This window comes from Mytilus edulis, chromosome 10 (assembly GCF_963676685.1).
Source record: "Mytilus edulis chromosome 10, xbMytEdul2.2, whole genome shotgun sequence".
Lineage (NCBI taxonomy): Eukaryota > Metazoa > Mollusca > Bivalvia > Mytilida > Mytilidae > Mytilus > Mytilus edulis.
In genome coordinates this window covers 47,631,003-47,653,882 of record NC_092353.1, presented here as the reverse complement: position 1 = coordinate 47,653,882, position 22,880 = coordinate 47,631,003, and the positions used below count along the sequence as shown (strand labels likewise).

At 31.1% G+C, this 22,880-nt stretch overlaps 1 protein-coding gene across 1 annotated transcript; it reads left to right on the top strand.

The window, feature by feature from the left end:
- Positions 1-1,910: 1,910 nt before the first annotated feature.
- Positions 1,911-22,865, top strand: LOC139491353 (proteasome subunit alpha type-1-like). Its single transcript, XM_071278986.1, has 11 exons — positions 1,911-1,999; positions 7,908-7,952; positions 9,212-9,313; positions 11,071-11,174; positions 11,524-11,612; positions 12,799-12,869; positions 13,717-13,846; positions 15,524-15,603; positions 19,123-19,194; positions 20,624-20,686; positions 22,583-22,865. The coding sequence occupies exons 1-11, from the start codon at positions 1,997-1,999 to the stop codon at positions 22,682-22,684; spliced, it is 861 nt and encodes a 286-aa protein (XP_071135087.1). The 5' UTR covers positions 1,911-1,996; the 3' UTR covers positions 22,685-22,865.
- Positions 22,866-22,880: the final 15 nt, after the last annotated feature.

Genomic DNA, 22,880 nt, shown 5'->3' with positions numbered 1-22,880 from the left:
TTATTTTTTTCATTGTTTCAAAATAAAGAGGCATTCTGGCAACGGTTTTTTGTTGAATAAATCTAAATCATGTTTTGTTAGTGTATTTGTATTGCTATAAAAAAAAATCATTGTTTCTAAATAAAGTGCCTTTCTTATTTCGTGCTGTCATTTTTAAAACTTCAGCACTGCAGTCATAGGTCTTAACCGCTATCTGCTTTGTCTGCGTACTGTCTTCATGTCATTGCCCATCTTCATTCCAATCTTTTTCACATAATTGGTGTCATGTGATGATTCTATGACTAGGGATGCTCAGGTCCTTATAATAATTTAAATTACATATAAGTGTTATCCTTTATCAGCAAAGAGTTCAGGTTTTGGCAATCAGTGAACCAAAAAAAAAATACTAGATAGTACAGCGGTTTATATTGCCATACAAGCTAGAGCAATGATAAGGTATTATAAACAGACGCAATTTAAGTTAAGATTTCATTCCAAATCATTAACTATGAAACCGTTCTGAAAGTGGTTTTGCATCTTGACTGAAATTTGAGATAATGACACTATTCCTATTTTATCAAAACTAATTGCTCTTTTTAGAAAACAAAAGAAAAGATAAAAAAAAATATTGATACTTCTATGTTGCTCTATCCGAAGAAGTCGTTTCATATCTTCGGGCCGAAACCCCGCAGATATAAAAGCATACATCTAATACTTGTGACATATCACATTCAACCAGATTATACGTTACATCTTGGAACAGTATATTTAACAATATATGTGCTCCTGGTTACATGCATGCACTTGCGCATTTACAAAATGTATGTAAACAGACATTCTCGTTATCAACATCGACATGATGATATAAAGAATCTTATATTAATTGTTCAAACAAGAAAGAGGGGGGGGGGGGCAATACCTTTTTGTGTTAACCTGTTATGGCCCTTTTCAAGGTGTTGTTAACTGTTATCTGAGATCAATTTAAGCTGTTAACTGTTTTCAACCCACTTTGTTAACTGTTATCAGCATTTCTGCATTTTTTGTAAACTGTTTTTGCCAAAATCGAGGTGTTGTTAGCATGTTAACGGACCCCCTATTGCTCTCCCTCAAAAAGGGATTTAATTTATATCCCATTTCGATGCATTCTACTTTTTACATTTTAAACACTGCTCGCGTTTCAGCAGTATGCTAATACGCTTTTAAAAAGACAATCATCCTTTGCAGCAGCACAGCTTGGTGTCGGACCATCGGATTGTCGGATTAACGGACTGTCGGACTATCGGACTGTCGGACTATCGGACTATCGTACTGTCGGACTACTGGACTGTCGGAATTTCGGGGTGTCGGATTATAGCTACGCTCCCCATTTAAGCTATGAAGACAGATTAAAAGTACTTAAACTACCTTCCCTAACTCACAGAAGGCGAAGAGGTGATATGATACAAGCTTTCAAAATATTAAAAGGATTCGAAGATATATCTTATGAAAGATTTTTTACTGTCATCAGTACAAATACCCGTGGGCATATTTGGAAATTAGCAAAACCTAGATGTAACACTTCTTTTCGATTAAGACATTTCTCACAACGAATTATTAAGGATTGGAATAACCTACCAGTTGAAGTTATTTCATCAAAAACTATGGAAGCCTTTAAAATTAGTATAGACCGTCATTGGGAGTCAGTCATGTATCAGTTAAGAAATTGATGAGGACACAAATAGTTTTCTATATATAACTTTTTAATTGTGTGAAATATTGCACCAAATCATGCAGAATTGATGATTGTATCAGTTTTGAAAGTGTACCAAAATAGGGTGGGCTAAAAAGGATAGGATCCTTCCATATGAGCCCCACAACGATCTTACAGGTATCTTACAGGTATGAACGAAAAAAAAATATCTCTAGAAATTATGGCGGGAATTTGAATTACCTCCCATGGAAATATGCTCTCCTAAGTTGAAGGAAGTTTATTTGACTAGAAAATTTCACACTGTCATACCGGTTGAAATCTTAAAAAATGGTAATTTTCGAAACTTTCTACGTTCAATCCTATTAATATTAAGTTATCACGTAAGGGAATACAAGCCCTGCACACGAATTAGTGCATCTGTTCAGATTAAGAAGCACGTAAAGCTATAACAATGGTACAATGATGTATGGTTTGATCTTTTTATTTGTCATGTGCATATTTTTTTTTATTTTCGTCGAATTATACTCAGTCATAGTAGAATAAGTTGTATTTTTCTTTTTTTTAAAAGTGAAAACAACCTTGTTATTCACGTTGTTTTTTTTTTTGATTTTTCTGTATCATAAATTCAGTTATTCATGATTTCAACTGCCTTTCTCTCACAGACTTGTTTTCTATCCATGGTGAGAATAATCTTCAATAATTGAAAGTTTGCCAGAAAATGAAGAAGAAGATCTTCTTTCACTTTTTCTTGATATATAGGGAAAGAAGTTCAGGGGTTTGTGACAAATCCGGGTCCGTTCGCGCCCATTCATGTTCGCACTCTTTCACTTTCGCACCCAATTTTTATTGGTTTTGGCAAGTGTATTCCTACAAGTATATTTGTTGTCATTCAATTTGTCCTAAATTAAAGTGAGACAACATGTTTTTTTTGTGTTGAATTAATCTTTATCTTGACTCTTGTTTTGGTTACGTGTATTGCTAACATTTATTTCATTGTTTCAAAATAAAGTAAGACTACAATGTATGACAACATATTTTTTTGTGTTGAATAAATTTTAATTATGTTTTGGTTAGTGCATTGCTATGATTTTTTGTTTCATTGTTTCAAAACAAAGGGGCCAAGCTGTTAAAATCTTTTGTGTTTTCATTTAAAATCTTCAATGTTTTTACTCATACAGTACATTCCGTGACATGGTCTGAAAAATGTGGCAGGTTTTAAAAAGGCTCAGCATCAGCGACTTAAATGTCGATGATTGATTACCTGTTGTCAATCAAATCATCAGCTGATAATAGGTGCAATAAAATCAGCCAAGCGTGCATGGTCGGCCGCACATGCTACTTAAAATTATGTAATTAGTTATGATAATGTAACAGGTAAAATCGATAATTACATAATAGACATTTAAAAGGCATGAACGGTTTTCAGATTGTTTCAGTTCTAATTATTTAATTTACCAATAAAAGAAATATGGTTTTTTTTTCCAGGTCTGTCTGAGGAAGAAACATTCTACACATTATTGTTCTCTTATTTATCTTCTCAGTTTTTTTTTTACGATTCGAATATAAATTAAAATATCTTTTCCTTTCCGTTCTTTTCTCATTACTTCTACATTTCGTCGCGAGTTATATGTTCTAGTAATTTCGTAGATTAGTTTTCTTTTAAAAAGACATGAGTTTCCTATCTTTATTCGTATTTGAAAACGTCATGTGAGGGAGGGTAAGAAGGGGTCCTGATCCCAAATGCCGGGCTTAAAAAAACAAAATCCCGAAATCCCGGACTTAAAATCACGAAATCCCGAGGTCCCCTAATTCGAAAAAGAATTTCCGGAACCCGAACGTGTTACAGCTTAAAAACACCCGATCCTGGAGTCCCGATAAAGGTCCTATCCCCCCTCTTATATATTCTCAAAACGTGAAATATTACTGTAACAAGAAATACCCGAATGAAACAGCTGCTGAAACGTCTATTATTGAAAACTAGTTTTTCGTTTGTAAGATACGATGGTTATTTTTATTGTAATAAAATGTTTGGATTGGAAGAGAATTTGATCGAACATTTAAATGCATTGCTGGTGAAAGCGGGGTCAAGGTTGACACGATAATATCACGTGTGTACATGTGTTTAAAACTTTAGGGGTTTCCTGTTCAATTTCATGGATAAAATCATCAATCGGAACTACTCGGCCGGCTTTCTGTTTGCACGAAGAAATAACTCTTCAATAATTATTGTACTGTATAGCGAGAGTAGTTACGATTGATAAAATTATAAAAGATATTATTAGCCTAGCATGTAACTATGTCCAGTGTGTATTCTTTGTAAAAAAAAACACAACGTCATATTCAACTGGCTTAAAATTCTATGATAAAAAAATTAAAAAAATCGAGATTTTTTTCTCAATAAAATAGTTTGCAGCAAAAAAAACTATTTACGAGATTTTTTCTAGGTAAAATAGAAGGCAGCAAATTTTCTCAATTATAATATAAAACTTACTGAATAACGTAAATATGTGTTTACAAAAAAATTCGATATTTTCTTTTGTTCTTGAAGAACAAGAATATGTAGGATAAAAAAATCTATACGTTTTAGAAATCAGTCACAAACAGTAGAGGGTCACTACTTGATAAGGCAATGGGTATAATTAGTAAAACTCTTTGAAGCCCCCCTTTGAGTGTACAACAAATTAAAGATATCTTTTTGAATGATTTGTGTAGCCTTGAAAAAGACTGTTATGAAAAAGTTTCTGCTGCATCTCTCGTAGTTCTTGACTTGGTTTTCTTAGTGTGGTAGGAGGTGTTCGATCTTCTTGGTGAAACTGGGGTCATCTAACTTGGTTTTGAAGTAACTTATCGATTTACTATAAGACCTTTCAGGAAATATTTTGCGAGGTACATCGGCTGTTGCACGTCCTTCTAGTGCTATTACTACTGGGACAACTTTATATAAATGGTCAATAAAGCGGTTGCAGTACTCAATAGTAAGATCTCTGGTCCAAAACTCTTGTAGAGCTGTCTGAAGGTCATCTTTAGTTTTAAGGTTTTTTTTAGCAAGTCTGCGTTTCAGCATATTCCATACCATTTCAATTGGGTTGATATCGGGAGATTCGGAGGGCCAGCAGTCCCACCCAGGGCTCACGCTACCAGGCGACTTGGGCGAAGAAGTCGCCTTCCCGACCATCACTTCACTTTACCCGACCCCCAAAAGCGAAAACAAGTCGCCCTGTTCTTGACGATAGTCGCTTTCAGTCGCTTCCGTCATCGGACATTTTCAATTTTTACCAAGTTGATGAAACATCAATTTTTTACTGATAATTAAAGAAATTCAGAAATAAACGATTCATTATCTTTAAAAAAGAGGTTGAAGCATTGTCTTCGCAGTGTATAGAAGGTTATTTGATAAAAATACAACTTTTTATCACTTCGGTGCTTGTTACTCGAAAACGTACATCAACCTAAATTTCGGCGGCAAAATAAGTTTGTTACTTCATTTAAACGTGATAAAAGTTGCCTCGGATCTCCTGTAGTTGGTGATCGCAATACTGGTATACCAGTATTGTCCACAATACTGGTATAAAAATTTTGTACCAGTATTGTATTCCAGTATTGTACCAGTATTGTGCTTTTTTTAAATAAACAATATAGGTAATTAATCTTTTGTTAAAGGTGTCCCATATATGCATAATGAAATTAACATATGACATGACAATTTTATTAGGAATGATTGTGTTTAACTGATGATGCCATAGATGGTACACTGTGATTGTCATCAAATAAAGTTTTAAATCTTCTGATGTTTTTTTCTTAACCTTTCTGTATCAGCATTTTAACAAACTCTGTACTTTCTTCTATGTTTTCTTTCAGCTCTCTCTTTCCAAGATTCATGTAGTATATTTTAGTGAATTTTATATTGACATTAATGCTGTTATAGCTTCTGTATCATCAGCACTGGTATTTCTTCTTCAGATGTGATTTCTGCAACCCCTCCCCCTTCCTATATTGGTATTTAGGTATTCAGTGTCTGTGGACTTTCTCTAACGCTTACTAGATTACAAGCTATTTCAGATAGCATTTGTATAGCTCTCTAACTGTCAGAATGCTGGTCTAGTATTTGTACCAGTAGATATACATGTATCTGCTACTAATTGTATTGTCCATGGTTCTGAATCAACTGCTTCAACCCTTAACATTTATGTAGACAAACTAGTTAATTTGATTATAACAAGGTTCCCCTATAAAGCAACTTTTTATAATTAATGAATTATATTGATATCTTTTGTTGTGAAAGATTAATAAGAAAATAAAGACAAACAAATGCATATGATCTTAGTACTTAAAAAATGTATACATGTATTAAAATATCTGTCAAAATATGATGGCATACAAGTAAATGCTGAATTTACAGTGTTAGAGTCTAATAATTTGCTTGAATTTATTAAATTATTGCTCAGATAATAATAAGCTTTTATTTTATTTTATCTGTATTAAATTAAATAAAATATAGAAATATGATAAAATTATTAGCAATTGTTTAAATAATAATGATGATATGAGTTAATTTCAATAATCCTTTGTTTATTTGTGCAAGTATAGTAATGACTTTTAACTGGTTGTTAATTGATTTCACAATTATCCTCTATAATCTTTTTGAGTTCCATTTAATCTCCCTTTGATCTTCAATATAGTCTAGTCAACAATATAATACAACTACAATACTGGTATGTCAGTAATGTACCAGTATTGCTGTTTTTTTTATAAAAAAGTAACAATACTGGTACAAAATTTTTATACCAGTATTGTGGACAATACTGGTATACCAGTATTGCGATCACCAACTACAGGAGATTCGTTGCCTCCAGTAAATGTTTTATCCATTTATTGCATTAAAACCGTCATGTTCCTTTCCAAATAACTTGTCAAACATCGTTTATTTTTGTAAATTTTCTTGCATTCGTCCGCCATTGACCATTTCTAAACTACGGATCTGAACCGGACCAGCTATGACCGAAATCCGTACTTTTACAATAATTACTACGGACGCATGGATGTTCATGTAATATATATTCATAACCATCTTCCTATTAATTTGATTAATATCTATTGAAAAGATTTTTTTTTAAGGAAATCAGTAAATAAAAAAAAATAATGGTATTGTTTTATTTTATGTCTCTTGTTCGTTCTAAAACGATTTGTCATTTTAAAGGATTTTGGTTTTATTCTGACAGACAAAATAACAGAAAAGCATAATAAAAGTTGTATTTTTTCTTATTATAGCAAAGACAAACACAGGTAAAATTTACCTGTACATCTAAATATTATGTAATCAAGACATGAAACCTTCTACCTGTTAAAAGATTTAAAACACCTGGTTGATCACCTTTAATTTTTTTTTTTTTTTTTTTTTTTTTTAATTATCCCTGCAGGTAGTCTGACCATCAGCCAGTGATTTATGACCCCCAATAAAAGCCCAGCATTTAATGCCAGGCATACAAGATGCTGATGATTTTTCAGACCATGTCACAGTGTGTACTGTACCAATGATACCAAGCTACAAAATGTAAATACACCTTATCACTAATCCCGACTGACCCGGCCGCTTGAACTTTTGACGCATACAACAATCACTTTTCCATTGTGGCGTCAGATATTTTGTTTTATAACTTCAAAATTTTAGGGGAACCTGTGTGATTTTCAGTAATGGTGGACAAATAGCGATAAGGTGTATACATGCAGTATTTATATCAAATCAATTAAAAACAACAATCTTGATTTTCTAATTATTAAACTGAAATTTTATTTAAAATTGGGTGGAAACATGCGAGGTGAGAACGTGTAGTGTGCAAAAGTGTATTAAGAGCAAAAAATCTTGATACCGTTTGTGACCTTCCACTATTGCAATCATACTTTCGTTTTGGTTACTTGCTACGCCCGACTGACCTTTGAATTGAAAGAAAAAAAAATTAACTCTGCTGACCTTAATAACCAAAATTTATAAGGGTAATTACAGGTTTGCAGATCAAATACAATAAGAAAATAATAATTCCAGGCAAATGACAAAATACATGTAAATCTTTGATGATGAAATACAAAATCTACGATTGAAAACCAATTGATATACGGAAAAGAAAGAAAAACAGGAAATATTTTATACAGAAACTCAAAATTACTTTTTAGTTCACAGATTTTCATGTCAAAATCATTTTGATTGTTAGCATGATTAGTAATGCATTTCTTCTCTTTGTAGTTTCGTAATCAGTATGACAATGATGTTACAGTTTGGAGTCCACAGGTAATATTTTTAAGCCAACCTTAAAAAATTATTGTTTGATAATGCTTACCCATGTCTTACTTGTCTTATATATGGATTTAGTAGGTACATTTACGTTGGAATTTTGTTTGGCGGGCAACATTTATAAGTTAAATGTTTTAGACAAGAAAACAACGGTTAAACATTTTTAAGTAGGAAAAAAAGGTAAAAAAAAAGAATTTTTAAGGAATGAAGCTGCTTTTTCATGTTTTTAGGTGGTTAGGAATGTAGGAAGGCAGTATCAACAATATAAATTATTTTTAGCTTAAGTATCTAATTGACACTGATATACAATAATGTACAGTAAACAATGGGTGACACAGTTTAAAAACCATGATCACTGAGGTTGGTTTTGAGTGATTCAAAGAAATTGACAAAATATATAAACTCTAATCTTCAAGTCTATTGTTGATGCTCATGCTGAATAGACAGATATAATTGTGTACAATATGAATAAAATCAAAACCGTTTATTGCTGATGAATCACCAGCAAAAGATAATTTATGAAATCCCAAATATATTACTACCGTATATGAAAATGCAATGGCCTTAAATGAGCAAAGTTCATACTGCAGGACTCTGGTCTACCTGGCTAGCAAGCGATTGGGGTGATAAACCATAATTAGTTATGGTAGACAACAATCAAAACAACTACCGGACATGTACATAAAGAGTGTCGTGAGAGTTAGACATTTTCTTTGATTTATCATATATAGAAGAAGATGTGGTATGATTGCCCTTTACGTATAGTACACAACATTACACATCTTAAGCATGATAAGAAAAAAAATAGTACACAATATTAGCATGATAAGAAAAAAGACTATAATAATCAGTTTGAATATGTTTGACCCTAAATAGATAGGGTCAGGAAAAATTAATAACAAATAATGTAAATAACTTTGTCCAATATGCATGATATATTAACAAATTCTGTGATTATATTATTTAGTAGACGGACTGGTAGAAATAACTAAATCCAACTGAGCTATTATTATGACAGTGAATAGGGGATTCATTACTGTTTTTTTGGAATACAATGTACCTACATGTATTTTCATGGATTCTGTGATAAAAGGAAACCACAGGTTTAAATGTTCAATGAAGTCTATGGAAGTTCATGTTTTCTACACAAACTATGGCAAAACTGTCATCAAATATTCACGAAAACACCATTTACATGTATATTTTCTGTCTGAATATAGAAAAAAAATGATTTTATGAAACAATTTGTATTTAAGGGCAGAATTCACCAGCTTGAATATGCTATGGAAGCAGTAAAACAAGGATCTGCAGCTGTAGGCATAAAATCCAAAACACATGCCATATTGGTAGCATTAAAGGTAGAGTACAAAACACATGCCATACACATACATGTATTACTAAACATGCTAAAGGTGGAGTATTAGCATGATTAATACAAAATGCATGGCATACACTTAAAGCACTATAGCATGTATAGTTAGAGTATAGATACAAAACACATGCCATATTGGTAGCATGAATGGTAGAGTACAATACACACACCATATTGGTAGCATGAATTGTTGAGTACAAAACACATGCCACATGTTCCACGTATTCCAGTTCTTCATTGTTCTTAAATGTTTTGATTAAAGGGGCACTAGCTACGAGATATATAAAAAATCTAAAGTTTGATTTTTTTCTGTTCAATCAATAATGAAAGTGAAATAGTGAAATAACAATTCTCTTTTTGCAGCCAAAAAGGTTCAATTTTGTCAAATTACGCTAAGAAACATTGATAATTAGTTATTCACTTGCAAGTGAATGATTCGACCTCTTTAAATCCATATTCATGTGAACTTCAATTTAACCTCTAGCTAGAAATTGACAACGCATGCATTGTACCTGTACTGGTTGTTTTAAGAAAAAGAATGTCAACAATGAAAGTGAAACTACGGTAAATCATTTGATTACTAATTCGATGCACATAAAATCATTCTTATACGGTTAAAAACAATGAGAAACATCTATTTTTAATCTATAAAATAAAATCAAACAGACCTATAAAAATCCAATTGCACGTGTTGTTTTAATCTATTCATATCTCTATTTATGTTTACATCGCTTATATGGTCATCTGAGGTCAAATCGATAGTTAATTAGATGGCGTCTGGACTAAAATACACACGAAACGAACCTATATATTATCTACCCCATGCTCTGTAAACTTTTTATTTTTGACTTTTGATAGTTTGGATAAATGTTTTACATTGTTATAAAACAAATATGAGAATTTGAGTCAAACTGGTGACCATGAATTTGACAGCTAGTGCCCCTTTAAGGCAATTATATTTGTTGAATGTTCTTGATAAAAAAATATTTACAAAACAGGCTAGTCTCAGATGCATCAAGAAAGACAAATTTATGCTGTATTAACTGAGCATACATGTCATCATTTATAGCAAAATTAAAAAAAAAAAGATTTGATGTCATTTTCTTGCACTATTTTTTCATGAAGAATGAAATAATTTTTTTCATAGTAATTAAATTTCTTATTCCCAAATCTGGCAATTAACTTGTCATTGCAAAAAAATAACAAGTCCACAGACTTTGCCCCCCAAAAAATCCGAAAATTCTGATTGGTACTGTCAATGGATGTGTAGAAAATATATTACAAAATATTAGCATGATTAACAGTTTATGGTATTGTTAATAAGCATGCTGCATCTAAAGAATGATTTTTACTTCATAAAAATCATCTCCTTTTCGAGGCATTAAAATAGCTACATGTATAACAAATTGTGGTAGGAAATTTATTTTATATAGCTATTCTGTATAATGATTGTTTCTTCATAATAATCATCTCCTTGTTCATGTTGTTGAGGCATTTTAAAAATTACTACATGTACATATTACAGAAATATTGTTTTCAAATTGTGGCAGGAGAATTATTTTATATAGCTATTCTGTGTAAACTGGGAAGTTTTTGAAATAAATCTGCAAAGCACTATACTAACTGATGAATACAACAATACATATATAATCATACAAACAAGGAAATGCTCCATTGAAAAATGATGGTAATGTTGAAAAGATATAGGTATAAATGTATCAGGTATTTCTTATTATATTTCAGCGTGCACCATCAGAGTTGTCTGCCCATCAAAAGAAAATTTTACCAATAGATGATCATGTGGGCGTGGCTATAGCAGGATTGACAGCTGATGCACGATTACTTAGGTATTTCTTAAAAATTGAACTACTTTAATGAAATGTAAAACAAATCAAACAAGAAAAATAGTGGCCTGATTTATTTACAAAACAATAATAAAATGAAAAACAAATATGACGTACAGCAAAATAGAACTTTCTACTTCAAAAACTGGAAATATGAAAATGATCAACTCAGTGTATCATGTTCAAAATAACAGTATAATTTTATAAATAAATTCTTTCGTGCAAATAATTATGCAAAAGTAAACATCTAAATTGATAAGTAAGAATTTGATTTGTATGTGTAATTTTTTCCTCAATTGATCTTTTTTTGAGTTTTAAGTTTTAGATTAATATAGTACAATTTATGTTTCAGTAATTTTATGAGGTCAGAATGTCTCAACTCTAGATATGCATACGATCAACCATTCCCTGTGTCCAGATTAGTAGCCAACGTTGGAAACAGTATCCTTTCATATAACATACCGTATACATGTAGCAGGTTATTTTCGTGGGGTGCAAATTTTCGCTTATTTTCACAGATAGAAGAAAATCGCCAAAATAAATTCCGCCAAATTAAAGGTGAACATGCAAAGGTATTAATAAAAGTTTTTCATCCACCAAAATAATAACTTCTAAAATATTTCGTATACCTTGTTCAATAAAAATCGCGAAATTTTACACCCGCAGAAATAACCCGCTATACGGTATATGCATGGAACTCTTTTTACTAAAATAAATCTTACAATTGAAATTGATCATAAGATATGCTCAAATGTCCATGCCTTACAATAAATATAAGAAGATGTGGTATGAGTGCCAATGAGACAACTTTCCATCAAAATCACAACTTGTCAAAGTACTGGTTTTAACACTGAGCCTTGGCTAACAGTGAACAGCCAGCTAACAGGGCCTCATAAATGACTAGTGTAAAACCACTCAGAATGGAAAACCAACAGTCTAATCTATTTAAAAAATTAATTTGCTTTCTTGTATTTTTTTTTGTGAGATGAGTGGTAGGTAAATAAGTTGTTCCTTGCATCTTCATGCAACATAACCCTGTCAATCAGTGTGGTAATCATAGGTTAAATTTATGAAAGGATCAAACCAACTACATTAAAATAAGCATTAGCTGCTCCTCATTGTAAATTGGGATAAGCATGATTAGTCAAAGATTGGTCAGAAAAGAGACAGAATAATGTGTGTTAGTAGGATAATACGTCTTATTTGGAATTGTTTCTTTGTGATCTACTAAGAATGGGAGAAATCCTACACTGTATATATAGTTTTCTTGTACAGAGCATGGTACTCTTGTGTTAAAGTACTTCTTTATTGCCCTGAATTTGTAAGAAATACTTGCTGCTAGAATGTCAAGGTAGCATTAATCAGTTGATCATATTGAAATCTATGCCATCTTCCATATTTCATTATGAACATCTTTCTTGTTTTTGGAATGACAATAAAGCAAAAGTTTCATAAATAAGTCATTGAGGCAAATTTAACCATAATGTACATGTAAGAGGCAGTTGTCCGTAGAAATCAACAAAAAGTGAAAATATATATAAATATAAAAATTAAATTCTTCTTACTGGTTAGGAATATTTCATATGGTTGGTAATCTTCTGATGAATTTGCCTTAACTAGCTCTAAGAATCACAAATACCAACTCAAAGATATGGAAGAAGACCATTTGGTGTAGGACTTCTGGTAGCTGGGTATGATGTATGTATTTATGTGCATATTTTTATTTTGCAATTCTAGAAATAGTCATTTGCTTTTTATCATGTTTAATATCATTTCCATATATGAGATTTTTCATTTTTGATACTGTAAATTCAGAAATTATTGCATGCATTTATTATTGTGAATTTGTCCTTTTAGATTTAAGATGAGATTTTAATTTTTGCAATAGTTGGAAATAATCCTGTTGAATTCATAGAAACAATTTCAATGTGTGAGTTTAAATTATTGTGATTATAACCCTGTTGTATTTCTTCCAATAATAAAATCATAGCAAATATTTCGGAATTTTTGCCGCGATATAGCCTTTTTCTGCTAATGTGGCGTAAAGCAACTTACAATCAATCAATCAATCTGAATTTACAGTAATTGCATATTGTTAATTGTGGACATAAGTTAATTCTTTGATTTATTTGTTAACTGCTGCTTGTCAAGAGCAATTAAACATCAAAAGATAAAATGCTTATGTTTGTTTTAAAAAATTAAGTTATTTTAACAAAATATTCCTTTTATGATGAATGCAGTAGTATAAAAATTTATTTACAAATTGATTTGTTTCTCAGATTTAAACTTTCACGAATTTTAAAACCATTTTTTTTATCTTATTTGTAATTTAAAAATATATACTTATCTATTTTTTTTTCATGTCTATAATATACCGGTAAGTATGCTAAGAAAAGATTCTAGAAACATTTTCTGCATTTTTTTGGTCTTATATTTGCATAATCTAATGAAAAGATCTTTATTTCTGAAAATTATATTTTTAAATTTCAGCAAATAGATATTCTTAAAAATAAAGTTTAGAATGATATTTTTGTTCTATTTGCAGACTCAAGGACCACATATATACCAGACATGTCCATCAGCCAATTATTACGATTGTAAAGCCATGGCTATTGGTGCAAGATCACAGTCAGCACGAACATATTTAGAGAAATTCTTGGACCAGTATCTTGATTGTTAGTACTTATTTGGTTATTAGCACTAAGTGTAAAATTTCAAACAAAAGCATTTTATAAGAAGTCCCCTAACGATTAAGTCAAAATGGACTTTAGGTTTGCACTCGTTCTGTTTGTCTGTCCATCTGTCATTCTAGCAAATTCAGTTTTTCACACTTTTTTATGCCCCACCTATGATAGTAGAGGGGCATTATGTTTTCTGGTCTGTGCCTCCGTCCGTTCGTCCGTCTGTTCGTCTGTGCGTCTGTTCACCCCACTTCAGGTTAAAGTTTTTGGTCAAGGTAGTTTTTGATGAAGCTGAATTCCAATCAACTTGAAACTTAGTACACTTGTTGCTTGTGATATGATCTTTCTAATTTTAAAGCAAAATTAGACTTTTGGCCCCAATTTCATGGTCCACTGAACATAGAAAATGAAAGTGGCAGTTTCAGGTTAAAGTTTTTGGTCGAGGTAGTTTTTGATGAAGCTGAAGTCCAGTCAACTTGAAACTTAGTACACTTGTTGCTTGTGGTATGATCTTTCTAATTTTAATGCCAAATAAGATTTTTTACCCAATTTCACGGTCCATTAAACATGGAAAATGATAGTGCGAGTGGAGCATCCGTGTACTTAGGACACATTCTTGTTTCTTCATGCTGGAAGATAATGATTTGATATTTGATGTATTGTTTCATCATGACAAGTTCCAGATTAATTCAAATTTTGTTCTGGTCTGATGATTTTGTGCAGAGTTATGGTCTTTGGACTTATAACTTTCACTCAAATAATCAGTTTTCTGTGCTTTTTATCTTCATGTTTGTAGATATTCAATTGAAAATTGGTGTAGTTTCATCATGACATTTAGTTACAGAGTGAATTCAAATTGTGTTCTGGTCTGATGATTTTGTGCAGAGTAATGATCCTTGGATTTAGAAAATTCACTTAAGGGGGCTCGCGGGTTGAAATCAAATTTTTTATTTAATTTAAGATTTCGCTATATTTTTCTATAAATGACCTTTATCTTATACTTAATAGAAAAATGAAATAAAAAAATGGGGTCACCGTTCATTTACGCTCACAATCTGCCTTGGAAAGCAGCATACATTTTTGTTAATGTCCTTTTTTTCTGTTGAACTAATAGGAGAAATAGCGGTAATATCGAAATAAAAAAGAACTAAATTACAGAAATCGCTTAAATTTTACAGTTATTTAGTTTATGTACAGCTTATTCGAAAACAACAATAAAAAATATAGGTCACCGATGAGTTAAAAAAGATATTTCAATTTTAATGCCAAAAAATGTCATTTTTGCACCAAAGGAAGATAATTTGGAGCTTTTTCGATGATATCTACATTTTAAAAGTCACCTGGGGCCAACACCAATTGATTTTTAGGAATGATTTTTGTACCATATGATAAAGTAACAACTACTTAAGGTAATTAATAAGATTTGTAATGAAATATAAATGTTTTTAATTTTTTTCTGAAAATCTTATACCCCCGAGCCTCCTTAAATAATCAGTTTTCTGACCTTTTTTATCTGCATGCTTGTAGATATTTAATTGAAAATTGTTGTATAGTTTTATCATTACAAGTTACAGAGTGAGTTTGAATTTTGTTCCGGTCTGATGATTTTGTGCAGAGTTATGGTCCTTGGACTAATAAGTTAGCAATTTGAATTTAAAATTTTTATTTCAGGCACATTAGAAGAATTGGTAAAACATGGTTTAAGGGCATTACGTGATACACTGCCACAGGAAGTAGAATTAACTACAAAGGTAAGTCATTAGTGATGGACAACTGCAGGAAGTAGAATTAACTACAAATGTAAGTCATTACATGATACACTGCCACAGGAAGTAGAATCGACTACAAAGGTAAAAATTGAAATATGATGGTTTCTCTGTACACTAGAATCCATGAAAATTGGTAAACAACCAAAAAAAATGACTCCATGGTAGATTATATCTAGGTCTAGTGGTCATTATCATAAACTTTGGTTGAATCCAAAATGACACACTGTTTGTCTGACCGTTTTAGTGGGATCTGTGTATATCAGATCTTAACTTTTTAGAGAAAAAATTAAGAATTGTCCGCATATGTTTACAGGCATACAATTATAAATGATAAGATTGAAAACTTGGTAAGTTGACAAATAATGAGATATTTGATACAATTAATTTTAAGATACAATTTTTACTCCAATTTACTATGTGGAAATATTTGAGTTGCAAATGCAAAGAAAAGATGTGGAAATATTCGACCATATTATGGCATATCTGTCATGTCTGTTTCTTCTGCTACAATTCCATAATGAAGGCAAGTTGTCTTGCGTACCCAAGGTGCTTCTCAAGTATGTATGTCATGTGATTTTGCTTCCAAAAGTTTTTGGGTTGCTGTCCTAACAGACATGGGGTAATTGAAATATGTAATTGTAATTGACTGTAATTAATTACAATTTATCATGTAATTGAATGTAATGTGTAATTGAGCATTTTTTCAATTACATGTAATTGAATGTAATTAATTACATAGCCAAAATTGCCTGTAATTGACAATTACTTTTCAATTACAAGTCAATTACATTTGAAATTTTGGATCAAAAGATTAAATCTTGTGTTTTCTCAAAAAAATATTAAAAGCAATAATCTTAACAAATGTTGTAAGCTGACAAAGAAAAGCCTTCACAGTATACTTTCTGTATTAACACAACCATGGTAGATTCTTCATTTTGTATTGAATGATAAAAAAAATGTAGACACATGCCATAATTTTAAAAGAAACCACTAGGAAGTCACTGTCTTGACCTTAATTAGTAGATTTAGATAGATATTTTAAGACATTGATTTAACATAATTAACTTTATTCAAGGACTTAAATAACCAATAAATATAACCTCTGGCTATTTGTTTTATTACAAACTATATAATGACTGTTTTTATAACAGTTATGTTAAACAGATATAAGGCTAATTAGAGAGAGATAAATATACCCCTAGGGCCTATAGGTACATGTTTAAATTCTTGAAGGGATAATGCATATGACAAAATCTCACTTGCAAAATTTGTTCACTATATATATGAATGTTGAAAGAAAACATTTTATCAGATTTAAAAATGAGCTCCAAGAGTGTACTGGAACATTTTACTGTTCCTGATGACTTCCAAAATGGAAATACTTTCAAAGGAAAATGTATGCATTGTGGCACCCTCATTAGTGGAAGTTATAAAGTTACATCCAACTTTGTTACACATATGAAGGTAATACTATATAAGAATTTTAAAAATTAATAAATTCATTATGCTTCTTTTTCATTTCTAATCAGATTTCATTTATCTTATATCCTCTAATAGCTTACATTTAAATTTGGAAAATATTTTGTTTATTAAATTAATTAGTTGTGATTAAAACTAAAGTTTATTTTTGTTTTAAGAAGTCAGATTTCTAAACAGTCAGGGGACTTACTTAAACAAGTGATTTTCTAAATCACTGATTCAAGTAACATTATTTCCATAAAGGTTGGAAGTTAGAGTTGTCTTTCTTTAATAATCACTTATTTAAGTAGTACAAATTAATCACTAGAAGAAGTGATTTAATTTTATTGTAGCTTTAAATATAGAATACTAATGATCCAGGGACTAATTATGTTTCTAAACTTATCAGAACCAACATCTGTGTTGTCTAGGATGACCAGGTCATTTCAGGTGATGACCTTGTACTGAATCTAGGATAATGACATAAAAATCACTTGTTTAAGTATCAGACCTCAATTTCCTTCCCAAAAATCATTTCTTTAAGTATCATTCTGTTAATAACCCCCACTAATTTCAACACCCCCGAACAGTGAAATTTTTATCGCGAACAGTAGAATTTTATTACATAATCTGAAAGATGAAACCTTGAACTTCACAGGAAAAATACTCCCACTGCTGTGAAAAATCTTTGAAGAAAGTATCAGTTCATTATGTAAAGCCATTATTAAAGCATTTTTTCAACTAAAATAGAATTTTCAGCTAAATGATAGCATCAAAGGCATAAACCTTGCTACTTAAAAGAAGCAAAAAGTTTATATTTTTTAATTTTACTAATTAAAAGATATTATTTAAACCTATGTGTTTAAAATTTTGAAAAAACTACAAAATCTCAATTTATGACAAAACCTTGAATTTGCTACTCAAATAAGTGATTTAAAAATCACTTATTTCAGTAAGTCCCCTGACTGCTAAATCACTTATTTAAGATAAATAATTTGAATAAGCTGGGATAAAAATGAAAATCATTTAAAAAAATAAAAAATAGTGCTCTTTTTTTGTATCATTTACAATCAAATAAATTTAAATAAATGTAAAATTTCAATAGGTAAATTAAAACAATTTAATATTTTCAAGATATTAAATAAGGCCTTTTGTAATTTTCAGAGAAAACACAGAGATTTGTACATTCTGCATTCTGAGAATAAAGAAATTCAACCAACATTGACACAATGCATAAAAAAAAGTGTAAAATATTCACCGTCTGATCCAAAACAGTTAGAAATGACAAATGCTCTTATAATGTTCATAGCTGGGGATCTTTTACCACTCTCTATTGTCGAAAGTGAAGAATTTAAAAACTTGATGGAAAAAGCTGACACTAAGTATCAAGTGCCTAGCAGAAAGCATTTATCTTCGAAACTTCTACATGAAAAATCGGTTGAAATAAAAAATAACCTTGTAAATACTCTTAAAAGAGCTGAAAGTGTGTGTTTAACCATTGATCTCTGGTCTAGTAGACAAATGAGAGGATTTTTGGGAATCACAGGCCACTTTATTTTGGACTGGGCTATGAAGTCTGTCATGATATGCTGTAAACGATTCAAAGGTAGACACACAGCAGAATCCATCAGGAGTGAATATGAAGAAGTTGTTACTTCATTTGAAATAGGTTTTAAAATTGCTGCAATAGTCAGTGACAATGCTAGTAATATGGTCAAAGCATTTTCAATTCCTGGCTTGATGACTTTAAGGTAGATCATGAGAGTTCAAATGTAATTGAAGTAATTAATTACATTTGCCAAGTAATTGGAATGTAATTAATTACATTGGTAAAAAAAGTCAAATGTAATGTGTAATTTAATTGAAGATTTTGTAATTGTAATTGAATGTAATTAATTACTTTCAAATGTAATTGACCCCATGTCTGTGTCCTAATGACATTTAACCCACATTTTTCTTTTCTTCAAGTTTAACAATAAATTATTAGGGTGTCATTGATATTCCCTTAGTTATGTTAAACTAATCCTACTGTTTTATTTTCAGAACTGTTCACTAGGTGTCGTAGGAAAAGACACAGATTTCACAATATTTGATGATGACAGAGTAGCTCCTTATGTATCCTTTGCTGATAATCAAAAGAATATAAACAACTTCTGCAGGAACAAACAGCTATTAGAAAATATTTATATTTTCCCATTGCTCAATTTTTTCTTAGGGATAACATCAAAAGTTCAATGTCGGATAAAAAACTTAATTCACACAGTTTTTTCACTGACACCCCCCCCCCCTTCTTAACTTATTTTGGGAAAAAATGATTGACCAATAAGGATATATATAAAATCAATGTCATTTAAACAAAACTTGCAGCCGTTTTGACCCCCAACCAAAACTATTTGAATTAAGTTTTTATACCCCCGCTTTAAAAAAGGGGGGGGTATACTGTTTTACCTCTGCCGGTCCTTCCGTCAGTCCGTCCGTCCCATGAATATTTTTCGTCGCATTTTTCTCAGGAACTACAATACAAGGATTTCTGAAATTTGGTTTCAGGGTTTATCTAAGTCAGCTATACCGTGTGATGCGTTTTCATATTGATCACTTGACAATTTCCTGTTTACCGAACACTTGTATGATTTTACACATGATAGCCAAGTTGAAAATTTTCGTCACATTTTTCTCAGGAACTACAATACAAGGATTTCTGAAATTTGGTTTCAGGATTTATATAAGTCAGCTATACCGTGTGATGCGTTTTCAGATTCATCACTCGACAACTTCCTGTTTACCGAACACTTGCATATTTTTACACTTTTAATATTATCCACTTGCGGCGGGGGTGTCATCAGTGAGCAGTAGCTCGCAGTTTCACTTGTTTATCCTTCATTGATTTTTTGAATTTATAAATTTAAAATTTTTGAAACAATTTGATTTGACCTAGTTCAGTTTTATAATAGATTCAGATACATTAATTGCATTCCTGCAATGATAAACATTATTTAGCTGGCTTGACATATAGATTTCAATTATCCAGACTTTATTACTACTTTTGAGATAAACAAACCATAGTGCATTAAGCACGTCATTCTATAATCATATCCATGGTCATTTCAAGAAATTTATCAATGAAATATATACTCAGATTTTTTTCATGTTACAAAATGATGTGTATACATTATTATTGATTATTTGCATTAATGAAAACATTGCAATAATTTCTGGATTAACATCTGTCTATGTGTTTAATTCTGGAACCACTCTTAGTTGCAAAAGATTTTTTTATTGTGGTATTGAGCCTTCAATGTCATGAATGTGGCCAACATTTTATTTAAAAATGCAAGAAAATGGGACACTTATTTTGATAGCTTCTCTTTTTTTGCTACAATTATAAAGTTCAAATAAACTCCAATTAAGAAATAATGAATTTTATTTTGTGTTGGCTTAGAACATAGAGAAATTGTATTATTATATGGTGATGATCATGTACATCTACAATAATTCCTCGTCAGTTCTTTTCTGAAATCCAAGTTTGTCCTTAATCAATGAAAAGCTTCAATTGATTGAAGGAGAAGAAAGAACAAATGCCAGACCCCCAGCAGAGGGAGCAGGAGAGGTAAGTTGTTAATTATCTCTCCTTGTCAAACTTAGTTTCAATTCCACAAAATATAGGTTTTTGTTGCCTTTCACTTGTGTATTAATTCTTTACTGACTCATATGTATCAAATTTCAGTGTAGAAAAGAAATCTCAGTTATGTTAGGGCTAAGGAAAATATATTATTCTGACTACTGTAATAATATAATGTAGTGTGCACAAAGTGTCAAGTAATCAGAAATACTGACTGCACCCATCTACCTATCAAGATAAGCCATACTCTTAATTTTGAATACCATGCTATCTCCATAAAATGATTGTGCATAAAATGTCGGTGCCTATAATATTTTATTGTTGATTGTAACCTTGTGGTTATTCGTTAATAAATCAATTTAATTAACAGCAATATCATGGTTGCTTAATATATATCATTGTATATATCTAGAAGGGCATATTGTATATCCTCAACACATGTACACGAGTAACAATGAAAACCGAGTCATCAATAATGGTAGCAATTTCAATGCACCAGATGTAGATCTCAACAATTAGTCTTTTTAGTGATGCTAGAGGCTTAATTACTATCAAATCTTAAACAATATACCAATGATGAGAAGCTTAACCTGGACAAAAAGTCTATTTTCAACATTAGTAATTCTAAGGTTCTCATCAGTAAAATTACCTTTAGACTTGTTAAATAACTTCCTCCTAAATTAAAAAAACAAAAATACCAAGGAGGAAGGAGGAGGAAAATTCAAAACGGGAAAACCTGTCATAAAAAGGCAAAATCAAAAGCTCAAACACATCAAACGAACTGATAGCAACAGTTATTGGCTCAGGCAGTTTCTTATGTAGAAAATGGTGGATTAAACCTGGTTTTATAGCTAGCTTAACCTCTCACTTGTATGACAGTCGCATAAAGTTCCATTATATTTGCAACGATATGTGAACAAAACACATACTAGGTAAAAATGTCAAACAGCAGTCAACATTGTGTTATCATCTTAATCAACATGATCACTGTAAAGGGTAGTAGTACCTTAAATTTCAAAGGCTCAACTATTGTGGACTGAAGTAGATAATGTTGGGATGGATATTGGAAGATGTGGTATGAGTGCCAATGAGACAACACTCCATCCAAGTCACAATTTATAAACAAAAACTATAATAGGTCAAGTAATGGTCTTCAACACAGAGCCCTTGGCTCATACCAAACAGCAAGCTTTAATGGGCACCAAAAAATTACTAGTGTAAAACCATTCAAAAGAGAAAAACAACACTCTAATCTATATAAAAAAACAAGAAATGAGAAACACTTATGAACCTCATAAACAAACGACAACTACTGAACATCAGATTCCTGACTTAAAACAGGTGCAAACAATTGCAGCAGGATTAAATGTTTAAATTGTACCAAATCTTTTCCCTTATCCAAAATAAGTGTAACATCACAACATAGAAATACACACTATAAAATATCAATTGGAATGGCTTAACCCAATCAAAAAATGTAGTAACACAAATTAACAAACAATGAATGAATAAATTTGATCTATGATACAATGTTAAAACAAATTTAATGAGAATAAGGGATGAATAATTAAAGTAAAAGTAATATACCGCTGTGAAATGTTAAACAATTTCAGAAAAACATCAATTTTGAATTTTTTTTTATGGGTATGTTATATACATGATGGCAGCATGTGAAAGAGCCCATTTGTTTAAGTTTGTAAATGAGTTCCTAGTTTTCCTTTATCTCTCCGACAGCTTGTGACAATGAACACTGAAAATGGATTTGCAATCAATCAGAAGTAACATGATTAAATTGTACAATGTCCTTTCAGCGTCAAAAACAATTTTAAATTATAGTACAGTGATACTTGTAATAAGTTATCAATTCCATTATTTTTTTCACAGGCTGCCATGGAAACTGAAGGTGAAGGTGAGGCTCGTGGTGAAGGTGAAGGTCAAGATCCACAACCAGCAGAACCTCAAGCTGATGAGAGAATGGATCAATAACTCTGATCTGACATGAACATTAAATCTCAACTCATCCATTCATCTTCATGTAAAAATATGCTCTAAGAAATTCATCACCAGAATTAGTGCTACTTTGACATTACAGTTACTCTGCACATGTAATACACATTTACTGCACATGTACTGTTAACTGTTAATAAATCAGTTTTATTTACATTTATTTTTTGTTTCATTT